The sequence below is a fragment of the Protopterus annectens genome, chromosome 7.part0, assembly GCF_019279795.1.
Source record: "Protopterus annectens isolate FY-2018-M chromosome 7.part0, PAN1.0, whole genome shotgun sequence".
NCBI classification, from domain to species: Eukaryota; Metazoa; Chordata; order Ceratodontiformes; family Protopteridae; genus Protopterus; species Protopterus annectens.
Window position 1 is genome coordinate 456,051,225 of NC_056739.1, and position 20,079 is coordinate 456,071,303.

Here is a 20,079-nt window from a genome sequence, read left to right on the forward strand (position 1 = left end):
ACCAATATTCTCTAATGCTGAGGTACTAATCTCTTTTTTTAACCTCAACACATCAAAAATAATTTGCATAATAGTAATATATATCCCACCAGGTCACAGTATACCAGTGTTGGAAAATATTTTATCCTGGACATCTCAAACAATAAACCTTGAAAGAATAATCTTAGGAGACATAAATATAGATTGGCAAACCATAGTTTCCAACACCCCCACAAATAATATAAATCTGTATGTTTTTTCTCAACTTATCAATACTCCTACAAGATACAGCAAAGATCTAACCTGCCATTCCACCCTAGACTGGATCCTAGTATCCCACCCTGCCAATTACCCCTCTTCCAGTACACTGTCTAACTCCCTGAGCAATCATCTGCCAGCTTATTCCCTTAAAATAAACACATAACAACTAATAGCACACACTGCAAAATCAGTTAGGAACTTAACTAATTTCTGGAAATATAAATTCAACAATCTCCTATGTGAAATAGACTGCACACCCCTTACATAACTACCCTTTAGTGATAATGTACTAGACTTTAATAACACCTTCCCTAGCATACTCAATACCCTGGCATTCATTCATATGAAAAGAATCAAAAAGATCTCCGCACCATGGCTCTCTAAGAAATGTAAACACCTGATGAAGCAAACGGACCTAGCCAGGATAACCTGGAAACTAAACAAAATTGTGAAATTTCAAAACACTACGTAACAGTGACAAATCTAATCAACATAGATAAGAAGTCATACTATTCCCAGCTTCAACTCCAGCATAAAATCAACCCGCAATAAATTTTGGCAGTCCATATTTTCAGTACTTAACCCTGGAACAAACAGAGAGCACAACCCTTAACCTGTTACCCCTCCATCACAAATAGCCAACAACTTTAACAAGCACTTCATAAAATCAATATCAGACCTACTAACTAGCAACCCTAATGCTGGACCCCCCACCCCCACCCCTTAACCTATTCAGACACCAAGCCTAGACCATCATCTACTTCTAACCCTGTCATTAATAACCCTCCTAAACAACAAAATGTCATATAAACCCCATTCTCATTTCAACCCATACCCACTGATACAATTAAACTGCTACAAAAACTAAAACCCTATTCCACCTCAGCTGATAATCTTCCACCACACTACCTCAGACTGACTGCCAACTCAATTGCCTACCCAATCAGTATCCCTATAAATATCCAAATCAGAAGTACCTACCATATGGAAACAATCTCACATCATCCCCAGCCACAAAGGAGGCAACTCTTTTGAACCATCCAATTTCCATTCTACATCCATCTTATCACCCATATCCAAAATTCTTGACAGAGATATCAATCAGCAGGTAATGCAATATCTATTGCAAAACAATCTTCTAACCAAAGCCCAACATGGCTTCCGACCTAGCCACAGCACAGCTACAGTCCTATTATCTTTTACAGACACTGTGAACAAGGCCAGAGATGCAGGATGCTATACCATCTCACTATTCCTTGATTTTGTCAAGGCCTTTGACATAGTGTCTCACCCCTTACTATTGAACACACTGTCTAACTTAGGCTTCTCACATTACACAGTAAAATGGATTCAGTTACCTCAAGGATCGTAAACAAACAGTGAAATGGTCCAATGAACTCTCAACCTTTCTCCACAACACTACTGGAGTCCCTCAAGGCTCCATTCTCGAACCCCTACTCTTTAACAATTTCACAAACAACCTTCACACTGCCTCTCACCCTGGAACCCTCATTCACTACAATGATGATTCTACCATAATCTGTACTGCTCAATCACTACCAGAACTACTTTCTAAAACTCAACAGTCCTTTACTGCAGTCAAATCCAGGCTAAGAAATGCCCAACTCTTTCTTAATCCAAAGAAGACTAAACTAGTACTCTTTCACCTCAAAAACACCTCCCCTGTCACTGATTATTTCAGCATCCTTCCATCTGACAACACTGTCATAGAAATACCGCAGGAAACCAAACTTTTAGGAGTTTTCATTGACAATAAACTTTCATTCGACTCCCGTATACAGCAAAGTATATAAAAAAAACTAGCCAAAACTGGGACTCTTATATAGAAACAAACATCTCTTTACTGCGGCAACCAGAACTACTCTTGCAAAACATTTTTACTTGCTACCATTCTTTACAGTCAACCTATCCTAACTAACTTATGAACTTCTACCCTAAACATGATAGAACGGTGCTACAACAAAGTTGCAAAGTTTGCCACAAACTCTAGATATTGCACACACCACTGTAAGCCGCTTCTAGAACTGAACTGGCTTGAACTCTCTAACCAATTTGCCTTTATTCAGCTAGCCATCTTACACAACCTTATTTTCAAGTCTACTGCCTGCCCTGCACTAGCCAGTCTAATCACACCTTACATACCACATTGATCCCTACAATCAGAAGAAAAAATCTCTTAGCTATCTCAAAACCCACAAGAAAACCAGGTCACTCTCTGTATTCATATTCTAGCTACAAGGTCTATGCCTGGCCTAACCCATTTCAAAGCCTCTTTAAAAAATTCATCTCAAAAATACATGGCTCTGCTCCTGCATAAAGCCTACCTAATGCTCAGCTCTTTCCTCTTCTTCCACACTAGCCTCATCCTCCTCTTCTGTTACATTTCACTCCCTCACAGTCTGCAGGGGCCTAAAGCTCTTCTAACTCTATTGTTTCTATACCATATCCTTAAGTTACTCCTCAAGCTGTAATGTCTCCAGTCTTAACTCTCTCACTATCTTTCTGCATCACTAACATTCTGGCTATAATTTCCTGACGATTTTTTTCATGTACTTAACAGTGAAAGTCATACAATGCACTACCTACAAATTATTTTTGGACACATTCTACTCATAGGCTATATATATGGTGAGTGTGATTATTATTGTCTATAATGGTTTAACTGTATAGAATTGTCTATATGTGTAGTATATATTGTAACATCTTGTAACATAGTTCATGTTCTTTCAACTTATTTTTGTATAGTATTTTCTAATGTCATTTCTATTGTATTGGATTATACTGTATTTGTATTTACTGTATGTAGAGCTTTTCTCCCTGAGCCTCTGCTGAAAACGGGATCTGTAGTCCCAGTCAGACCACCCAGTTAACAAATGTCAAATAAATAAAACAAAACCAATAAAAAATGTACAACTTTTCAGGCAACTCCAAAACAAGGTTAAAAAACAAGTAACCAGGGACAAAAAAGCAATATTATACTCAATTACAAACAAACAGTAAGAACAACCTCATAAAATTCTGGGTTTTTATAAACTCACTACTTAATACAGGTTCTAAAGAATACCCTAGTCCTTGCTCATAAAACTTCTCTCATCAGTAGCTATCAAGTTCAATACTTACTTTATCAAATGAATATCCAATTTAACCATAAGCTCCACATCTCCCTCTTCCTCTCAAAACTCCTCTCTTTTCCCAACATACATCCCGATCACAGCTCACTTAATTCTTCTCATCATACCTCTTTCCTACCTGACTTTTCTCCTGTTATTCTCAATAACTTCCCATCATTTACTCTTCAACCCATTCATACTACCCTCAGAAAAAGACTTACACCCAAACTCGCTCTTGTTCTACTGATAACCTCCCATCAGAATACATAAAAATAGCCATCATGGGCATAGCCTATCCAGTTAGCATCATTATCAATAGATCTATCACAGAGACCTGTGTTCCTGTCCTGTGGAAAAAAAATCTTATATTATTCCACTTACAAAGGAGTCAGCTCTACAGGACTTACTACCAACTGTCCCATTGTCTTATTGTCACCTCTTGCAAAACTCTTCATAAAATGCATCCACAAACAATTCCAAAAATTTATCCTGCAAAATCAACTATTATCCACAACTCAGCATAATCTCAGACCTGCTCTCAGTACAACTGCCTTATGGCTGTTGTTAATAAAGCTAGAGACTCCAGCAAACTTGTTTCTTCATTATTTCTCAACCTCTCAAAGGACTTTTGTCACTGTCTCTCATCCTAAACTCCTACATCAACTTTCAGTCCTTGGACTATCACCTCCAAGTCTTCAATGGTTCAATAGCTACCTGTGTAATAGGCAGCAATCAGTAAAATGGCAGGGCTCCCTCTCCCTATACCTACCAAATACAACAGGTGTTCTTCAGTGATCCATCCTCAGTCCTCTACCCTTTAATATCTTAATTAATAATCTCCATACTTCCTCCTGTCAAGGTAATCTAATTCAATAAGCAGACAACTCTACAATCATTTGCTCTTCAACTAGTCTATTACACTTACAGCAAATAAACAAGATGCATTCGCTTCTTCTGGGAACTGGCTTACCAATTCCCAACTCATCCCAAGAAAAATAAGCTTCTGCTCTTTACTTCTAGATCAAACTGTCAAAACAAATTTAACTTTAAAATTCACTCCCTAAACAACAAAGAAATAGATGTACTGTAGTTCCCCACACTAAACTCTTCAAGTGGAATAATAGATTACAGCCTCAAGTTTGACCTACACATCCAAAGTAATATAAAAAACACCAGAAACAACTTGGAATGCTATACAAGCACAAATACTTCCTGAATAATACAACCCAAACAATAATTGCTATGAACTATATATTACCCTCATCACTTTACAGAGCCCCAGTCCTTAGAAAAGTACAGTTATCTCTAAAAATAAAACCTGAAACTTGCTGCAACAAAATTGCTAGGTCTGAAACTAATGCAACATATTACTTCCATCACTTCACAGCTTTAAAGTCACTTAACCAGCTTGAACTTCCCTACCACCTCTCCTTTCTACAACTTATAACTGCCTACAATATCATCAACAAACCTGCAGCTGAACGTGCCCTTACCCCTGTACTTGACAAATACATCCCCAAATGACCTCTCTGATCAGAAGAAAACAACCTCACTCATTACACAGACCTACTAAATTATCTGGACAGAGCCTTTATTCCTAATCTATAGCCAAAAATTGGAACTCCCTGCCTATATCCATTAGAACAAATACTAACCTTTCACCCTTTAAATCTTATCTAAAATACTCTTTATCCAAATCTGGATTTGTTCATACTCTAATCCAGGTTAAACTCCTTTATCCTCATCTACCTAACCACCTCTATTTTTTTCTCTTTATAGACTTTTACATTAGAATCTAAATCCCTTTCTTTGTTTTACTTGTGCATATATTCAGTACCCTACCTCTACTGTCTGCACACTCTCTCTCTCTCTCTCTCATTGTACAACTGACCCAGTCTCCTCCTCAAAGCCTTGTCCTTCCTTTCTGTTCTTCCACTCTGCTCTTCTCTCTCTCTCTACATTCTGTTTCAACGCCTATTTATTTTCATAGCAGTAGCTTACTACACCTCTCACAGTAGCCTATACCTGTTTACTCACATATCTTAATTCAACTCTTGTGTCTGTATATACTTCTGAAATTTATACATCTTAATATCACCATATTATATTAGAATTTCAATACTGTTTCACTGTTGCTATCTGCTAATGATGTGATGTACCGTTTTTTTTTATTATGCTTCATAAAATTGTTATGCATTAGGAGCTTTTCTTCCCCAGCCTCTGCTGAAAATGGGTATTCTTGGCCCAGTTGGACTATCCCAGTAAACAAATGCCAATAAATAAATACATAAATAGAGAGACAAAGTTGTGAGTACAGCCCATGTAGCCCAAGTTTGATAACTGATTTAAGCACTTTATGGCATTGGTGGAGAGGCTGGTTGAACTCATGCTGAAGGGAAGGAGAGGCTGAGATAGCTACTTATTATCTCTTATAGGAGGAGTAACAATGCAAAGGTGTGGTTTGGGGGTGAACATTAGGCTCACCAAGCCACTGATGGGTGGTAGCCTTCAAAGGGGATGTGAAGAAGTACATAGTCATACGGGGAGAGTACTGTGGTCCACCATGGTGATGCAGGTCACTTTTTTCCCACCCAGGCAGTGGGATTAGGTCATTCAGAAAAAATGCCTCTGGTTGGGATGCCTGTGACAGCACAAAGCACCCTTAGGGCTGTCTGAATGATGGTCTCCCTCAAACAGCTCTTGTTTTGGCTCTGGGTGGAATCCCTGGAGTAGAGGAAAGAATGGACACTGTTTAATCAAGCGAAAAAAGGAGGGTGGCAAAGGGGAAGACACATAGAAAAGAATGTTTGACATGGTATCTCCTATGCAATGTCCATCAGTCTACTCACATCAGTTCAGTGGAGCTGGTGATGAGATACATGCAGCTGCACTGGATGGCCATGATTACTGCCTGTCTGCGTTGTACTCACTGTAAGAAAACATTACATTTAGTCACATAATGCTGCTCTCAGCACAGTGTTGAATCACCTATGCATCAGTGTACTGACTGTTGCATTGTCTCAGATGCTGTTTAATACTATTTCTGAGGATCAGATGACGCAAAGTAAAGGGGAACAATGTTTTTTTTTCACATTTTATTTATTTTTTTAAGTTTGTGTGACTTTGTAGGTAGTGTATTGAGAAATGGGGAATGTGAGGTCAAAGCTCTCATGTTTGGGGTGCAGAGAAACATGGGTCCCCCTACAAAAATGATGATGCATGAATCTTGTGATGAGCTTCTGACCACAGTATCTTCTGGCTGCAAAATGCTAAGGCTTAGGTGTTTCAGTTATGATATTCTGTGACTCACTTAAGGGAGTGTTACTGTTTCATTGTAATTGCATCTGTGCTATGAATGGGGATGCTTTAGCATATTTCTTGAATTCTTATCCCTGTGATGTGTTGTGTGACATTATTATAGTAACTATCAAAGTCTGGTTGGTGATGCAGTAGTACCAAGCAGGCTAGCATCTACAGCAGCATTTTACACACATACTAGATACCGTTCTATGTCAGAAATGCAGCAAGAAATGACTACAATGAAAAAGTGTGATGACAGAACTGTGATCTGTAACTCAAACAGCAAACACTGAAAGTTGCAGAGGGGCTTTGTGCCATCCACATATCTGCTATGTATACATACTAGCTCCAAGATTTCTGTAAATCAGTGCAAGGGAAATTCTCCACAGTACTGCAATCTAAATAGTAGTTTGCATTTAACATGAATTACACTTTGTATACCACAGTCTCAAACAGGAATTGCACTTGATTTCTTAATCACACTCATGCATCATTCTGTAAAGTATTGCATTTCTACCTCGCAGAGCCATAAGACTGGCCATGATGTTCTGTTTTATGTACCCTAGCATGTTGCTCAGGAAAGTGTGCAGAATCTTGGATGGCAAAGTTTGTGGCAGTCCAAGCAAATCCCTTGGTGGCTTCTAGAATATCCCTTTGGTTAATACGAGCATGGCTGTGCCTAGCTTGCTTTCTAGGGATATTAGCCATCTCTAAGTTGTACATGAGACTGCATGTACATGTCAGAAATGATGTCCAAGGTGTTCATATCAATCCTTTATAGAAGCAGCGTTTTCTCGTGCTCAGGATCTGATAGGACACCCTTAGCTTAAAGTGTTGCTTTTGCTTTTTTTTCCTTGCTCCACATATCCATCATCTCCTGAGCATTATTAGGTTACTGAGGGTGGTTTGCATATGCTTACTTTTACTTGTCTCATGCAATACTTGCTAGTGCTTCATAAATGTGAACCCATTGGACATCATTAAGTGCTAGGTTGTAATACATATCATTAGGTATTTATGAATCTTACATAAATGTAATATTACTAAACTAAAATATACATCCCTTATGATACCGGACAACAATAAACAGGTCAAATTCTGCCAATATTATGAGGAGAAAAATTAATAAAACTGAAGAAAGTTGTTTATATAGATTTATAAAACTAAATGTTTACATTTTAAATCAGAAATGGTGTGTTACTGGAAACATGTTCAGCACTTTACACCCTGAGATTCTTAGTATGTGAGAGAGTGATTTACTAGGTTCATATGTATTCACATTCATAATTCATACATATATGCATTTTTACATATTTCAGAACTATAGTTACATGGTTTATGTCTACATGTATTATTCCTGTATCATTTAATTTTCTTTTTCCTGTTTGTTTATTTTCTTCAATATTTTGCCATTTCCAACATGTTTGTTTTCCTCTGATATTCAGATTAATGAAGATTTATCAAGGTAAGATTCAAAATGAACTAGTTGTATTTTTCTATTTCTGTCCATATATATAAAAAGCACATACACACTCTCTCCCATGAGTGTGTTGGGGGGCTGTCACACCTTCACAATCGTTTTAACTAATGAGCAAATCTTGCAATACTGGGGGATGGAGAACTCTAGACCCTACGGTTACTATTTACGTCATGCTATAAAGGCAATACAAAATAACAGAATAATGTTTTGCAGCACAAAAAAAAAACATGAGGCAGGGGAACACTAGACAGCAGGGATACTCTTTGCATTGTGCCATAAAAGTACTTAAAAATAACAGAACTACATATTGCAGCATGAAAGACATGGAGCAGGGGAGGGGACCTCGAAACCATAAAAGCTTTTTATATTTTGTCAATAAAGCACTTAAAAAGATTCAAACTCTGTAGTAGATTGCTAGCTCTCTAAATCACCACTAGACAACAGGGATGTTCCAACATATTGAACCAAACAGCCACTGCAAGTCCAAATGAAATGTACTAGAACTACAAAAGGAAGGCACAGTCTTCAAGCAAAAAAGATTATTCTCCTTTCACATACCCTAACGCCTCGGCTGTTACGCCTTCAGGGAGTACAAACACAATGCAACTTCCCTCACCCCATATATACTGACTCAATCAGTCAATTAAACAATTAATTAAATCAAATAATTCCAGTTAAGTTCTGTATTTAAACCCTTGGGAACCAAGGTTGCAAATTTCAAAGTAAAAAGTGCTTCTTTATGCAACAATTTTTCTTTTACTGTTACAGAGTGTAAAAATAGACCCCACTTGTTCTAAAACACAAACTTGCAACAGTTGAAAATGACTTGCATGAAATTCTTTAAAATACATAGCTAAAGGGCTATCAAAGTTAACTTTTTTGATGTCCCTTATATGTTCTTGAAGACGCACTTTAAACTTTCGTTTACTTTCACCTACATAAAACTTGTTACATTGCTATATCAAAATATACACAATTCCTTCTGTATTGCAAGTGTAACATCCATTTGGAAAAAAAAATGTACAGAATTAATAGTAGGAAAGTTCTTTACAACATGAAACAAATAGAACATTTCCCACACCTAAAAGTGCCATACCTTAAAATAATCTATGTATTTGTACTTCAGGCTGTTCCAACATATTACCTTAAGTCATTAGAAATAATAGTTAAAAAGTTAAAGTAAAGGGAAGGGTGAAGTTTTAAACCCTGCACCACTGAAACAGAATACAACTTGTCAACCAAGAGCCATAACCCTCTACACTAACTACACAGCAGAGGTTAACTTTAAGAAACATAAGGGAAATACAAATGAGCTGTTGAATCATTAAAAGTCACCCCACAATGCTAAATAAGACCAGAGACGCAGGGTCTGGGGAAGAGCCTTTGTCCATTATCTCAGTGAAAAGAGGGGAAGCCCTAAGCACTGCCATAAACATGTGGATATGTATTGTGGCCATCTGTCTCAGCTTCAGAGGGGAATACTGTAAGAACCTAGAGTCAGGTGATCAGATGAGGTCATTCTGCCAGCCCTCTTGGAAGTTATATTTTAGATATTACAAAGAGAAATCTCAGAGTACTGAGTATTCTGTTTGGGAAGCCTGACTAGAAAGACCCTCACTCACAGCATCTTGCCTTGCGGTAGTAAGTAACTTAACTAGGGAACAGTAATCCTTTTAGATTCAGTCAGGAATATAGTGAAGCTTAGTTTAGATATTGTTTTTCTTTATTTGTCTGAGTCTGTCCATCAATGTTCTTTTCAATATTTACTGTGATCTGAACTCTGTGGTTTACTGTGAATATATATTCAGCATTTTTATATACTTTATTTATTGTTAAATATATTTAAAACTTTTATTGTGGCTGGTCCTTGTAGAAAGTATCTAACCTTAGAGAGTGCTTATATTTACTTGGTGACACTGTGTGGGCCACTCCAGAAGGCCTAGCTGTCTTGGTGAACAACTACCACTTGTATTAGTATTAATATTACACAGTATAATTGGACACCCTTTATAAGAGCCTTGTAGTACTGACTGGTGGCAGTGAATCTACCTTATAGTCTGGACAAAGTTGGTAGAATGGGTAATTTGTGCCAGCTTTCCCAGGTGTGTGTGTGTGTGTGTGTGTGTGTGTGTGTGTGTGTGTGTGTGTGTGTGTGTGTGTGTGTGTGTGTGTGTGTGTGTGTGAAAATTAAATCTTAAAGAGTGTGTGTGTCAGCAACTTGGGGGGGCAGGGACACAAAGGACTAGGTTTACAGAGAGGGTGCTGCAGGACTTGGCTTGGACATTCGACTGATGATCTCACCCTACAGCTGTACCAGTGGGGAATCTTATTGGGGACCTGTAGGGAGACAGATATAGAGATATTTAGACCCCAGGCTGAGTGTGTTCTCTGTGTGCTCTTAAGGGAAATTGTACTTGATACAGAGAGGTCTGCATTTGGAAATACTGAGTGTATCAATTTGTATTCCAAATGCATGTCCCTCTCCTGTGTCAGTGATGAGGGTTCAGACTCCTTGGTTACTGGCACAGTGTGGAGACAATACATATTTTTGGCCATCACATATTGGTAGAAGTGGTGAGCACTTAACACAGTGAGCCAGAACCACTTTCCTCCTCAAAATAGGATGGGTAAGCCAACACTAGTTGTTCACTCCCATCCTTCTCAGCCTGCCACATCAACCATCTGTACCTCTAACTGGACACAGGTTATACTGGTCATACTTAGGGCTTCATTCCACTGTGACACAGTGACAAGTCTTGGCACTTTTCTGATACCTGCCTTTAAAGCAACTGTTTTAGTGTTGTTTGACTTAGAATTACAGTTTCAAATGGGCCCTACAACATAAACAGAGAATGTATTATGTATAATATAATCATCTACATTTCAATCAGGTATAAGCAGGTGCTTTGCTAATTTTCTGGAGACAAGGTGATAGCTAGTTTTCAAACATAAAATAGTAAATATACATGCCTCAGAAGCAATTCCATTACCAAGAGTATAATAATAAAATTCCAAAGATTTTATAATGGAAAAAAATGCATTATTTTCAATTTACATGAATTCTGCCTTAGTTGTGACTATGTATTCACCTCCTGTTCATATATTTTTGATTAATTTATATTTTAATATATAATACTGACATTTGATCAATGGCAGAAATGTATTAATGATTAAATGTAAAGCTCTTATTTAATATGTGTATAGTAAGGAATCTATTGTCCATTTTGAGCAGAAAAAAGAAATGAAAATTATTTTAATTAAAGACTTTTATAGTGTTAAAATATGTTTGACTATAGATTTTTAGTGTCATGTACATTGGTAACACAATGCCTTTGCCTTACAGATCAGTTATGGGTCCGGAAATCCTTCACTGAGTGACAAAACTCAGTTTCCCTCATTTTTTAGGACTGTTCCAAATGACAAATTCCAGCCTATTGCAGTTGCTCAGTTAACAAAATATTTTGGTTGGAAATGGATTGGGATCCTGGCATCTGAGAATGAGGTAGGTGAAATCGGCAGTCAGGCGTTGAAGAGGGAAATTATATCAAGAGGCAGCTGTATTGCATTCCTAGAAACCCTCCCAATACATAATTTCAAATGGAAGATACCTCATCTCATTGATATAATCAAAAGATCATCTTCAAAGGTAATTGTCCTATATTCCACTATTGAACCACTGATTCCATTGCTAGATGAAGTTACTTTAGAAGGAATAACTGGAAAAGTTTGGATTGGCACAACGACATGGACCATCTCTTCTGATTTCTCACAGCAAGAGCTTCTAAAAACTTTAAATGGCTCACTGGGAATTGCTCTGCAGAGAGGTGAAATACCAGGATTCAGGGATTTCCTTTATAGTATCCATCCTTTCAAGTTCCCAGATGGTATCTTCTTTACAGAATTCTGGGAGACTGCATTTGGATGCCAGTGGCCGAAAGTGAATTTCACTGAATCAGGATCGGGATCTAAAGTTAAAGTTTGCACAGGCATGGAAAAGGTTGATGAAATTGATAATTCTTTGTTTGACACATACATTTTCAGGTATACTTACAGTTCTTACATAGCAACGCATTCACTGGGACATGCTCTACATAACATGCTGTCATGCCACTCCAAAGAACTGCCATCTGCCAATGTGTCCTGTTCAAATATCAATGATATACTGCCGTGGCAGGTAAGGACAACATTTTTAATAATTTCTGGGGAAGAGTACATCTCTAAGGTTGTTAAGTCATTCTATAGGCATTCTTCAGAAACAGGGATATTAGTAATCAAAGACAACAGTGCATTTATAAAATGTTTCATTTGGAAAAGGTGCACAGAGATTTTAGAACCGCTTTGCATATTTATGCTAGTTATGGCTTCCACTAACACATTTTATTGATAAGGGAGCGTGTTGCATTTGAAAACATAGTAAGAAACTAGTTAGTGGAATTCATTATATAGTAGTCTAAGTAATAAGGAACTAGTTCAGCCATTGCTATTTAGCTGTTCAAATCCCAGAATCATTCACATAGGTAAGGTTTTAATTTGATTATTTTGTCAACAACCTGCTGCTATACAACACTTTCATTCAGTGTTTTCAAGCTTTTCACCAAGTAACTACATCTGAATTGATTATAATATTAAACATGAATGTAGAATGTATGACCCCACAAGCAGGGCTTTATTTGGTAGACTTAGATTGAAATATATTAAGCGTAATATAATTTTATTTCAGTGCCTGGGACTGTTAGTACATTTCTAAACAAAAAAGCAACACCATTCTTCATGCAAAGTACACCAAAGAAAAAAATCTGTGATATTTAGCGCTTTCATTCTTTTAATTCATAGAACTTCTTCAGAAAAACTGATAACTTTAGTTACCACATTTATATACCAAGTAATTATTTCACATGATTGTTCAGAGTTCCAGAAATGGAATGAGGACTGGATGTTTTAAGAAATGTATATATATGGATATATATATATATATATATATATATATATATATATATATATATATATATATATATGGGTTCTCTATGTTAGACCAACAGCTCGGAAAATCGACACTCAAAACACCGACCCCAGAAGAACGAAACCTCAAAAACACAAAAGTTCACATGCCCGACACACCACACTCCCAACACTTAACAAAACAAAAAGTTCACTGTTACACACAACACACACACAACATAAGCACCCCAACAACCTAAAAATATACACTACACCTTGCACAAAACTATCTATGCACTAACCTTAACCCAAACCCTAACCCTAAGGTCCATAACTATCGCACACTCACCTTACCCGTTCCCTAACTCTAAGGTCCGTAACTATCGCACACTCACCTTACCCGCTCCCTAACGCTAAGGTCCCTAACTATCATCACCATACCCACACCCTAACCCTAAGTCCCTCACTATCACACACTTACCTTACCCGCACCCTAACCCTAAGTCCCTCACTATCGTACACTTACCGGGTCACGGTCACAAGTTACCCCTGTCAGTGTTTTCGCTGTCGGGATTATGACTTGTCGGTCATCTGCTTCGTCGTTCTTCTGGCATCAGTGTTTTGAGTGTCGATCGTCCGTGCGGTCGGTCTAACGTAGGGAACCTATATATATATATATATATATATATATATATATATATATATATATATATATATATATATATATATAATTTAAAAACAAATGTTATCCCAAGAAGACTATCGTGAAAATGTAGAGGTTTGGGGCAAAATAAGTACAAGTACATTTATGTTGACAATTTTAAGTATGTTTAACAAAATAAAGCAGTGCAAAGATACAATACTATTGTATTTTTGGACTATTCAATTTATAGATGTAGTAGCATGTCAGAAGATATAGTTTGTCTGAATGGAATGGTTAACCACGACACAAACAAAATCATATTAATTCTTTTGGAATCCAGCCACTGAATACTTAACTTTATTTTTAAGAAATGGCAAGGTATGGATGTGATGGTCTTTACTGGGATATCTCATTCAATGGATACTTTTCAATAAGTCAGTGCCCCCTACTGAATTATTGTAACTTACAGACTTGTTAACCCATTCCTGGTACAAGGTTGGGATCTTCAGCTGCAGCACAGTGGAATAACGCAGGGCACCGGCAAGCTGATACCAAGTCAGAAGCTCCTAATGATATTTCAGATTCGGATCATGAAGGACTAAATGAAACAGAAGCAGAACTTTATAAGCACTATGTGACCACAGGGGCAGCCACTGCAGACTTCAGAATAGGTGTGGTATTGTGATATCTAGGTAATCTTGTCAGTGGTCTGTGTTTTTCTAGGTGGCAAGCAACCCGGTGACCCCATACCCCATGCTAATTATATATACCAACTCTGAGATTGCACTACAGTAGGAAAAGGACATATTTCCCAATTCCCACTGTACTGTGATCTCATAATGAAAAATAGAGTAAGCTTTAATCAACAGAACTGGATTTTTCATGTGTCAATGAAAAGACACATTGACAGAATGTTCTATACCCGAATGATCAGGGACAATCTTAGAGGTGTTGCTGTTAAGCCAATTATCTATCATACCATAAGCTATGGATGCATTCCAAATCTGCAAATAATTTGTTTAAAGGCGATATAGATTTTTTATTGAAGGAGAGGTACAGTCCTCTGCCATCCTGCCATGCGTTAACAATGATATTAAAAACATCTCCCACAAATATAATCTAATGCAATCAGATAGGCAGCAAATAATGGTAGGCCCAAAACTGAAACCTGCAAAACAGCACAGGCTACAGACTAAGGAGAAGCAGTGCTAAAGCTAAGCACCGCCATGAGTATGTCCAGAAACGTAGGAGGCACATCATTCCAGGATAATACAAGCGATGCTGCAGGAGTTCCTTAAATGATTCACCGGGATCCTGTTGTGAACCATGTTAAATCTCACAGAGAGATCCAGAAGGACTAAGATAAAATAACAATGTTGATCTCTTATGACAAGGAGGTGGTTCAAAAGCATAATGAAGGCAATTAATCACAGATTTTATTGTCACTCAACTACAAATCCAGCTGCATATATTTGACCTTCTCAATAACCTTGCCAGTACCAGGAGATGGCAGGTTTGACATGGGTCTGTAGTTATCCATATAATGTGTCAAGACCAGCCTGCTTAGGAACATAGGAACAATGCTAGACAAAAGATCATGAAGACCCTAAGATGCCTAGTACACCTGTATGGAGACACCCTTAAAAGTTTGTGTCCTTTTTAAAGCACTTAATAGTGCTCACTTCCCAAATCGAACAACTGCACATGACAATCCTGGTGTAAATCTGTGTCTTCATCAAGACTAGCCTTAAGAATAATCAAAGTAACATTTTGCATGACCTGTGGTTGTAACTTATTCCACAAGCTGGGAGTATAATGAGCTAGGAACTTATCTTTCCAGCGAATATCATTTATTCATTGGTCTAGATTTAGGCCTATAGTGCAGGTGTATGTAGAGGCACTGATTTTACAAAGAAACAGGAGGCCAAATAGGACTGGGTCTCTTATAACCGTGTCTGTCAGAAGAGGAGTACCATTTATAACATATGAGGCAGAACAACTTTCTTTTGCTGAATGTTACTATGCCGCACTTATTTGCATTTAACTTGAGGCTGTTTGCAGTACACCAGCTTGGCTTAGATAAAGTAAATCATGCTCATCTAGGTCAAAGGCCATATGTAGGCCTAGAAATGCTGCAATGTTAGCTCACCTCTGTCACATTTACTAAAGAGGTGATGTACTCCTGAGCAGTGAGCACTGGAAGTATTAAAAACTGGGTGCAAACCATGTTAGGCATTTAATAAGAACCTGTTAAACTGGATAAAGGTATCTGAATGTAAATCATTTTTATAAGAGGGAAACAGTTTGGCAATGGAATGGTAGCAATTTGAGGTGGAAGGTTTGGTTACTTTTAAAATAAGAGAGATTAGGTGATCATTGTAATTTTCCAGTCATCTAGAATGAGGCTAGTTTGTAAAGTAAGATTTTGGTTAAAGGAAAATGGCTTAGCATGTGCACTTTTTTTAAGAATTTAGGCTGCAGATAGCTTTTATCAGAGTGTGATTTTTTTCAAGGCTGTATAAGTTGCTTGTGTACAGCGTTTATGGATACACAGGTAAAGTGGAAAGCATTGTTGCATTGGTTAGTAGAATGGATTCAGAGAGTCTAGGGTATCGAATTATGAGATTAAGGTTTTTGTGACCAAGATTTTTTTTTAGTCATCAGTTATTAGTAGATGTGTCTGTTTGCTCTGGTTATTACTGTAATTTGTTGCTTAAGGCAGATCTTGAAGCTTTGCCAGAATTGAATACAGTGGACTGAATTTTGTATTTGCTCATTCTTAAGGTATAGACTTTTTCTGTGTTTGTCAGTACAGAAGTGCCAGCTGTTAGTTCCTTGAATAGGGTGAAGTAATTGCTATTAATAGTACCTTTATAGAAATGCCAGACCATGTCTCCTTCATGCATTTTTGTTTCATATCAGATGTCAGTAAAACAAGAGTTTACTGTATAGAGTCTTTTGTGGATAGGTTAGATCTGATTCACAGGAGACAGCAAGTGAGGCTCAAACAGGTTAAAGCATCTGTAAGGTTAGTTTTAGGTTGGGAAGGGTCAAATCTAGGAACTCATTATGTAGAATTCTGTCTTTATTCAATGGGAAAAATGTCAAATTGTGATGGGGTATTTTAAAAGACCAGATAAAAATTGATGTACAGTTACAACTTGTGATATTCGATAGGAAATGACGAGAGGTGCAATGGCTCGGAATGTTGGTAGGAATCACAACTGTTGGGATTTGGCCAAGTTGGTCCCTGAACCAGTTGTGTTATATACCAGGTATGTTTGTATAGAGAGATAAAGCCCTATCTATTACCCAATCAACATGAGTTCATCTAGAGGCTTGGGTACCTGCTGGAGCTGGTGTGGGGGAGGGGAGGAATTACAGTGTTTATGCCTACTTGCTTCTCTTTGGGGAGAAGGGAGATGGGAGATCTGTATGCTCATGACTCCATTCACAGCAGTAGCATCCTCCCTAGGGACAGGGATTACTCAGAGGTGCTTATCGACAATGGAGGGGCAATGCCAACTGATCCCATCAAACAGAGGTATGGTGTACATCACAAAGGTCTACTGCATATGAACCCCTTGGATGTGAATGAGCATTTGTGGGTGTTAGGGCTAAGTAGAAAACCCAAACCTCCCCTGAAGGTTGCCTTAGTGACCACCTCCCCTCAGTCATTTCATATCCTGGTGATGGAGAAATGTCTGAATCAGTTGACCAACACAGGGTAGGGCAGGATTGCCAGCAGACAATGGGCACAAAAAAAAATAATTTGTTAGATTATGATAACGTGTGTTGAGTTTTTGTTTTTTTTTTACATAAAGGGCCTAGCTAGTTGAGAATAAGATCACTCATGATATAAAATTGTGCTGAGAGTTTTTTGAGGATGCTAAGTACAAAATTAAGATTCAATATTGGTTGGGGAGGCTGATAAGTAAAGACTGGTAATTTTTATAGTTCACTAGCAGTAGCTTGTGGTAACCTAGTTAGGGTCAGCGCTACATGTGGATTTGGGGTCATCTCCTTTAATGTGCTTAAGATTAGGGACCTCGTCCCGTTGTGAGCTGTGGTGATTATTTCTAATGACACTTTGGTTTGAATTAAGGATAATGGAAAGGTTTTAGTCAGATTTCAGTTATTCTTAAGATATGTGTCTTGTTTTGTAAAAGGTAAGTTTCAAGTAACAAGTTTATTATTCTTATTCCTTGCATTAAGGTGACGTAATCTGAATGCTTTTACATATTTGAGGTATTGATTTGAGAAGGTATACACTTAAAAACAAAACAGTTCACTCAAGCATGGCAAGGCACACAGTTAAAAATCACAGACCCACAATACATCAACAGAAGCCAGCACTCAGTCTTTGGTGAAAAAACAAACTCCAAAGAGTACTTGCTTTCAAAAACTTTATTCCTGCATACTGGTTTCAGCTAAACAGCCTTCATTAGTGCATAACGACCATCATACCCATCAACAATTAAATACCCAATGTTTCAGTCTGATTTGCCAATCATATTCATTCAAACATGGAGAGATTAAACCACCCATTTTAATAATCCAACCCTTTTCTTTAGCATCTAAAATAGTATGCCAACCTCCCTGTTGAATACAATCTTGTCAATTATAGTAAATTGGAACGTGGCCATTCTATGTCTCAAAGTATGTTTGTACAAAGCATTTGATGATTTTCCACATCTAATATCACTAAGACGCTCCAAGATCCTAAGCTTTAATGGCCGAGATGTCTGCCCAATATAAAATACTGAGCAACTATTTGAGAAGGGCCATTAAATGGGCAGTGTTTAGTTCAATGTCACTGCAACAAATACATTTAATGTAGCTAGAAATGGACATAAATGCTTGGTTTAGATTTTCTTTAAAAATTCAACAGATGTAGTTGAAACACAGCTGAAATGTTTGCTTTCCTTTGGTGGGAGAGATAGTAGAGAGAATTTATGATATTGCTGGTCATTAATTGTAAGGATCAATTTGTTGGTGTAGATTTGTGGCATGGCTTGCTATAAGTGGTTAAGATGCTGCATTTGTGTAGCTTGAGGACTAGAATGTTTAGGTCATATAAGCTGCATTTGAAAGAAGTCATGGTTAGGAAATTGTGAGTTTGTTTTTGTGTACTGTTGATGGGGATAGCGGACTATGTTGATTAATGGATGAGATTAAATATAGTAACTATATGTAAGCTGTTTTTTCTATCAGTCAGACAGCACAATTATTTAGCCTTAGAGCTTAATTGGAGCTGAATTTAAAAAAAACGTAGGATGCAGTTTATGTCTCCCAAAGGCTGAAGTAAAGATGTGGAAAAGAGGGGACAGTGGTATGCAAGTGGGCTGAAGAGCTTGTTTGGTGTCAAGTAGATTTATAGGAAAGTAGTAGGTTGGTAGAGGACAACCTTCACTGACAATAAAAATTAAGGAAAAAAGTGGGAGAGTAGAAGAGTAACGGGGTAAAAGAGATGTAGAAAGCAGTGAAAGTGTAGAAGAAGCTTTGTGCTTTGTGGGTGGAGGAGAGGGTGCCTAGTGTTTGCTATTACCACACAGTGTGTGTAAAAAGTGAAAAAGGGAAAAAGGATAGTGGTAAAAAAGAGGAGGCAAGAGTCTAGTAAGGGTAGAAAGGAAGAGGTCTAGCCTTGGCTGCCACCAAACACTGTGAGAGGTAACACGAGAGCAGATGGAAAGACAGGTAAAGAAATGAAGATGAGCGGCCTTTGTGACCTTCACTGTCACCAAAGGCTGTAGAAGGAAGTACGAGAGAAGAGGACTTTTCCTCACTCCCAACATAAACTGTGGTATGAAGCAGAAGAGCAGAAGCAAAGAGACCAATAAAAAAAGGATGGAGAGTCTCTGCTGCCACCAGGCTGGCAAAAGTAGTCTTATCTCTATCGCTTTTGAATTTGATGTTCAAAAACTCAGTCATATTTCTAACAAATTCTTTGAAACCAACTAAATTTTCTTTAGAAACATTCCATAACAAAAATTCTGCCAATAAAAATATTTGAAAATCACAAATTGTGCTTGGAAGTGACCACAAAATAAGACCTCATTACTCCATTCAGACAATGTGGTACTAGCATTTTATAGGACCATAGCAGTTTTCATTGCTGTATGTGTAACCTGAAGAAAAATTGCCTAATTCAGAAGAAAAATATTGGGCTAATTTCATAAAGATAACTTTTTGAAATTCATGGACTGCCCTATCACTTTGCACAAAGTAGACTGTCCCAGTGGCCATGGTATATGGTAATGAGGCAGCCCGGGGAGAGTCATATGCTAATTAGCCATGTGGTCTCCCCCTGGAACTGCCTGTGATAAGGCATTTCAGCAGCTGAGCAA

At 37.7% G+C, this 20,079-nt stretch overlaps 1 protein-coding gene across 1 annotated transcript in view; it reads left to right on the top strand.

Annotated features, from left to right (window-relative positions):
• LOC122805982 (extracellular calcium-sensing receptor-like) overlaps window positions 1-20,079 on the top strand; it is a 99,874-nt gene that overhangs the window by 27,829 nt on the left and 51,966 nt on the right. Inside the window, exon 2 of the mRNA XM_044076221.1 lies at window positions 11,495-12,325. Within this exon, the coding sequence (XP_043932156.1) occupies window positions 11,495-12,325 (831 nt within the window). The remainder of the gene's footprint in view (window positions 1-11,494; window positions 12,326-20,079) is intronic.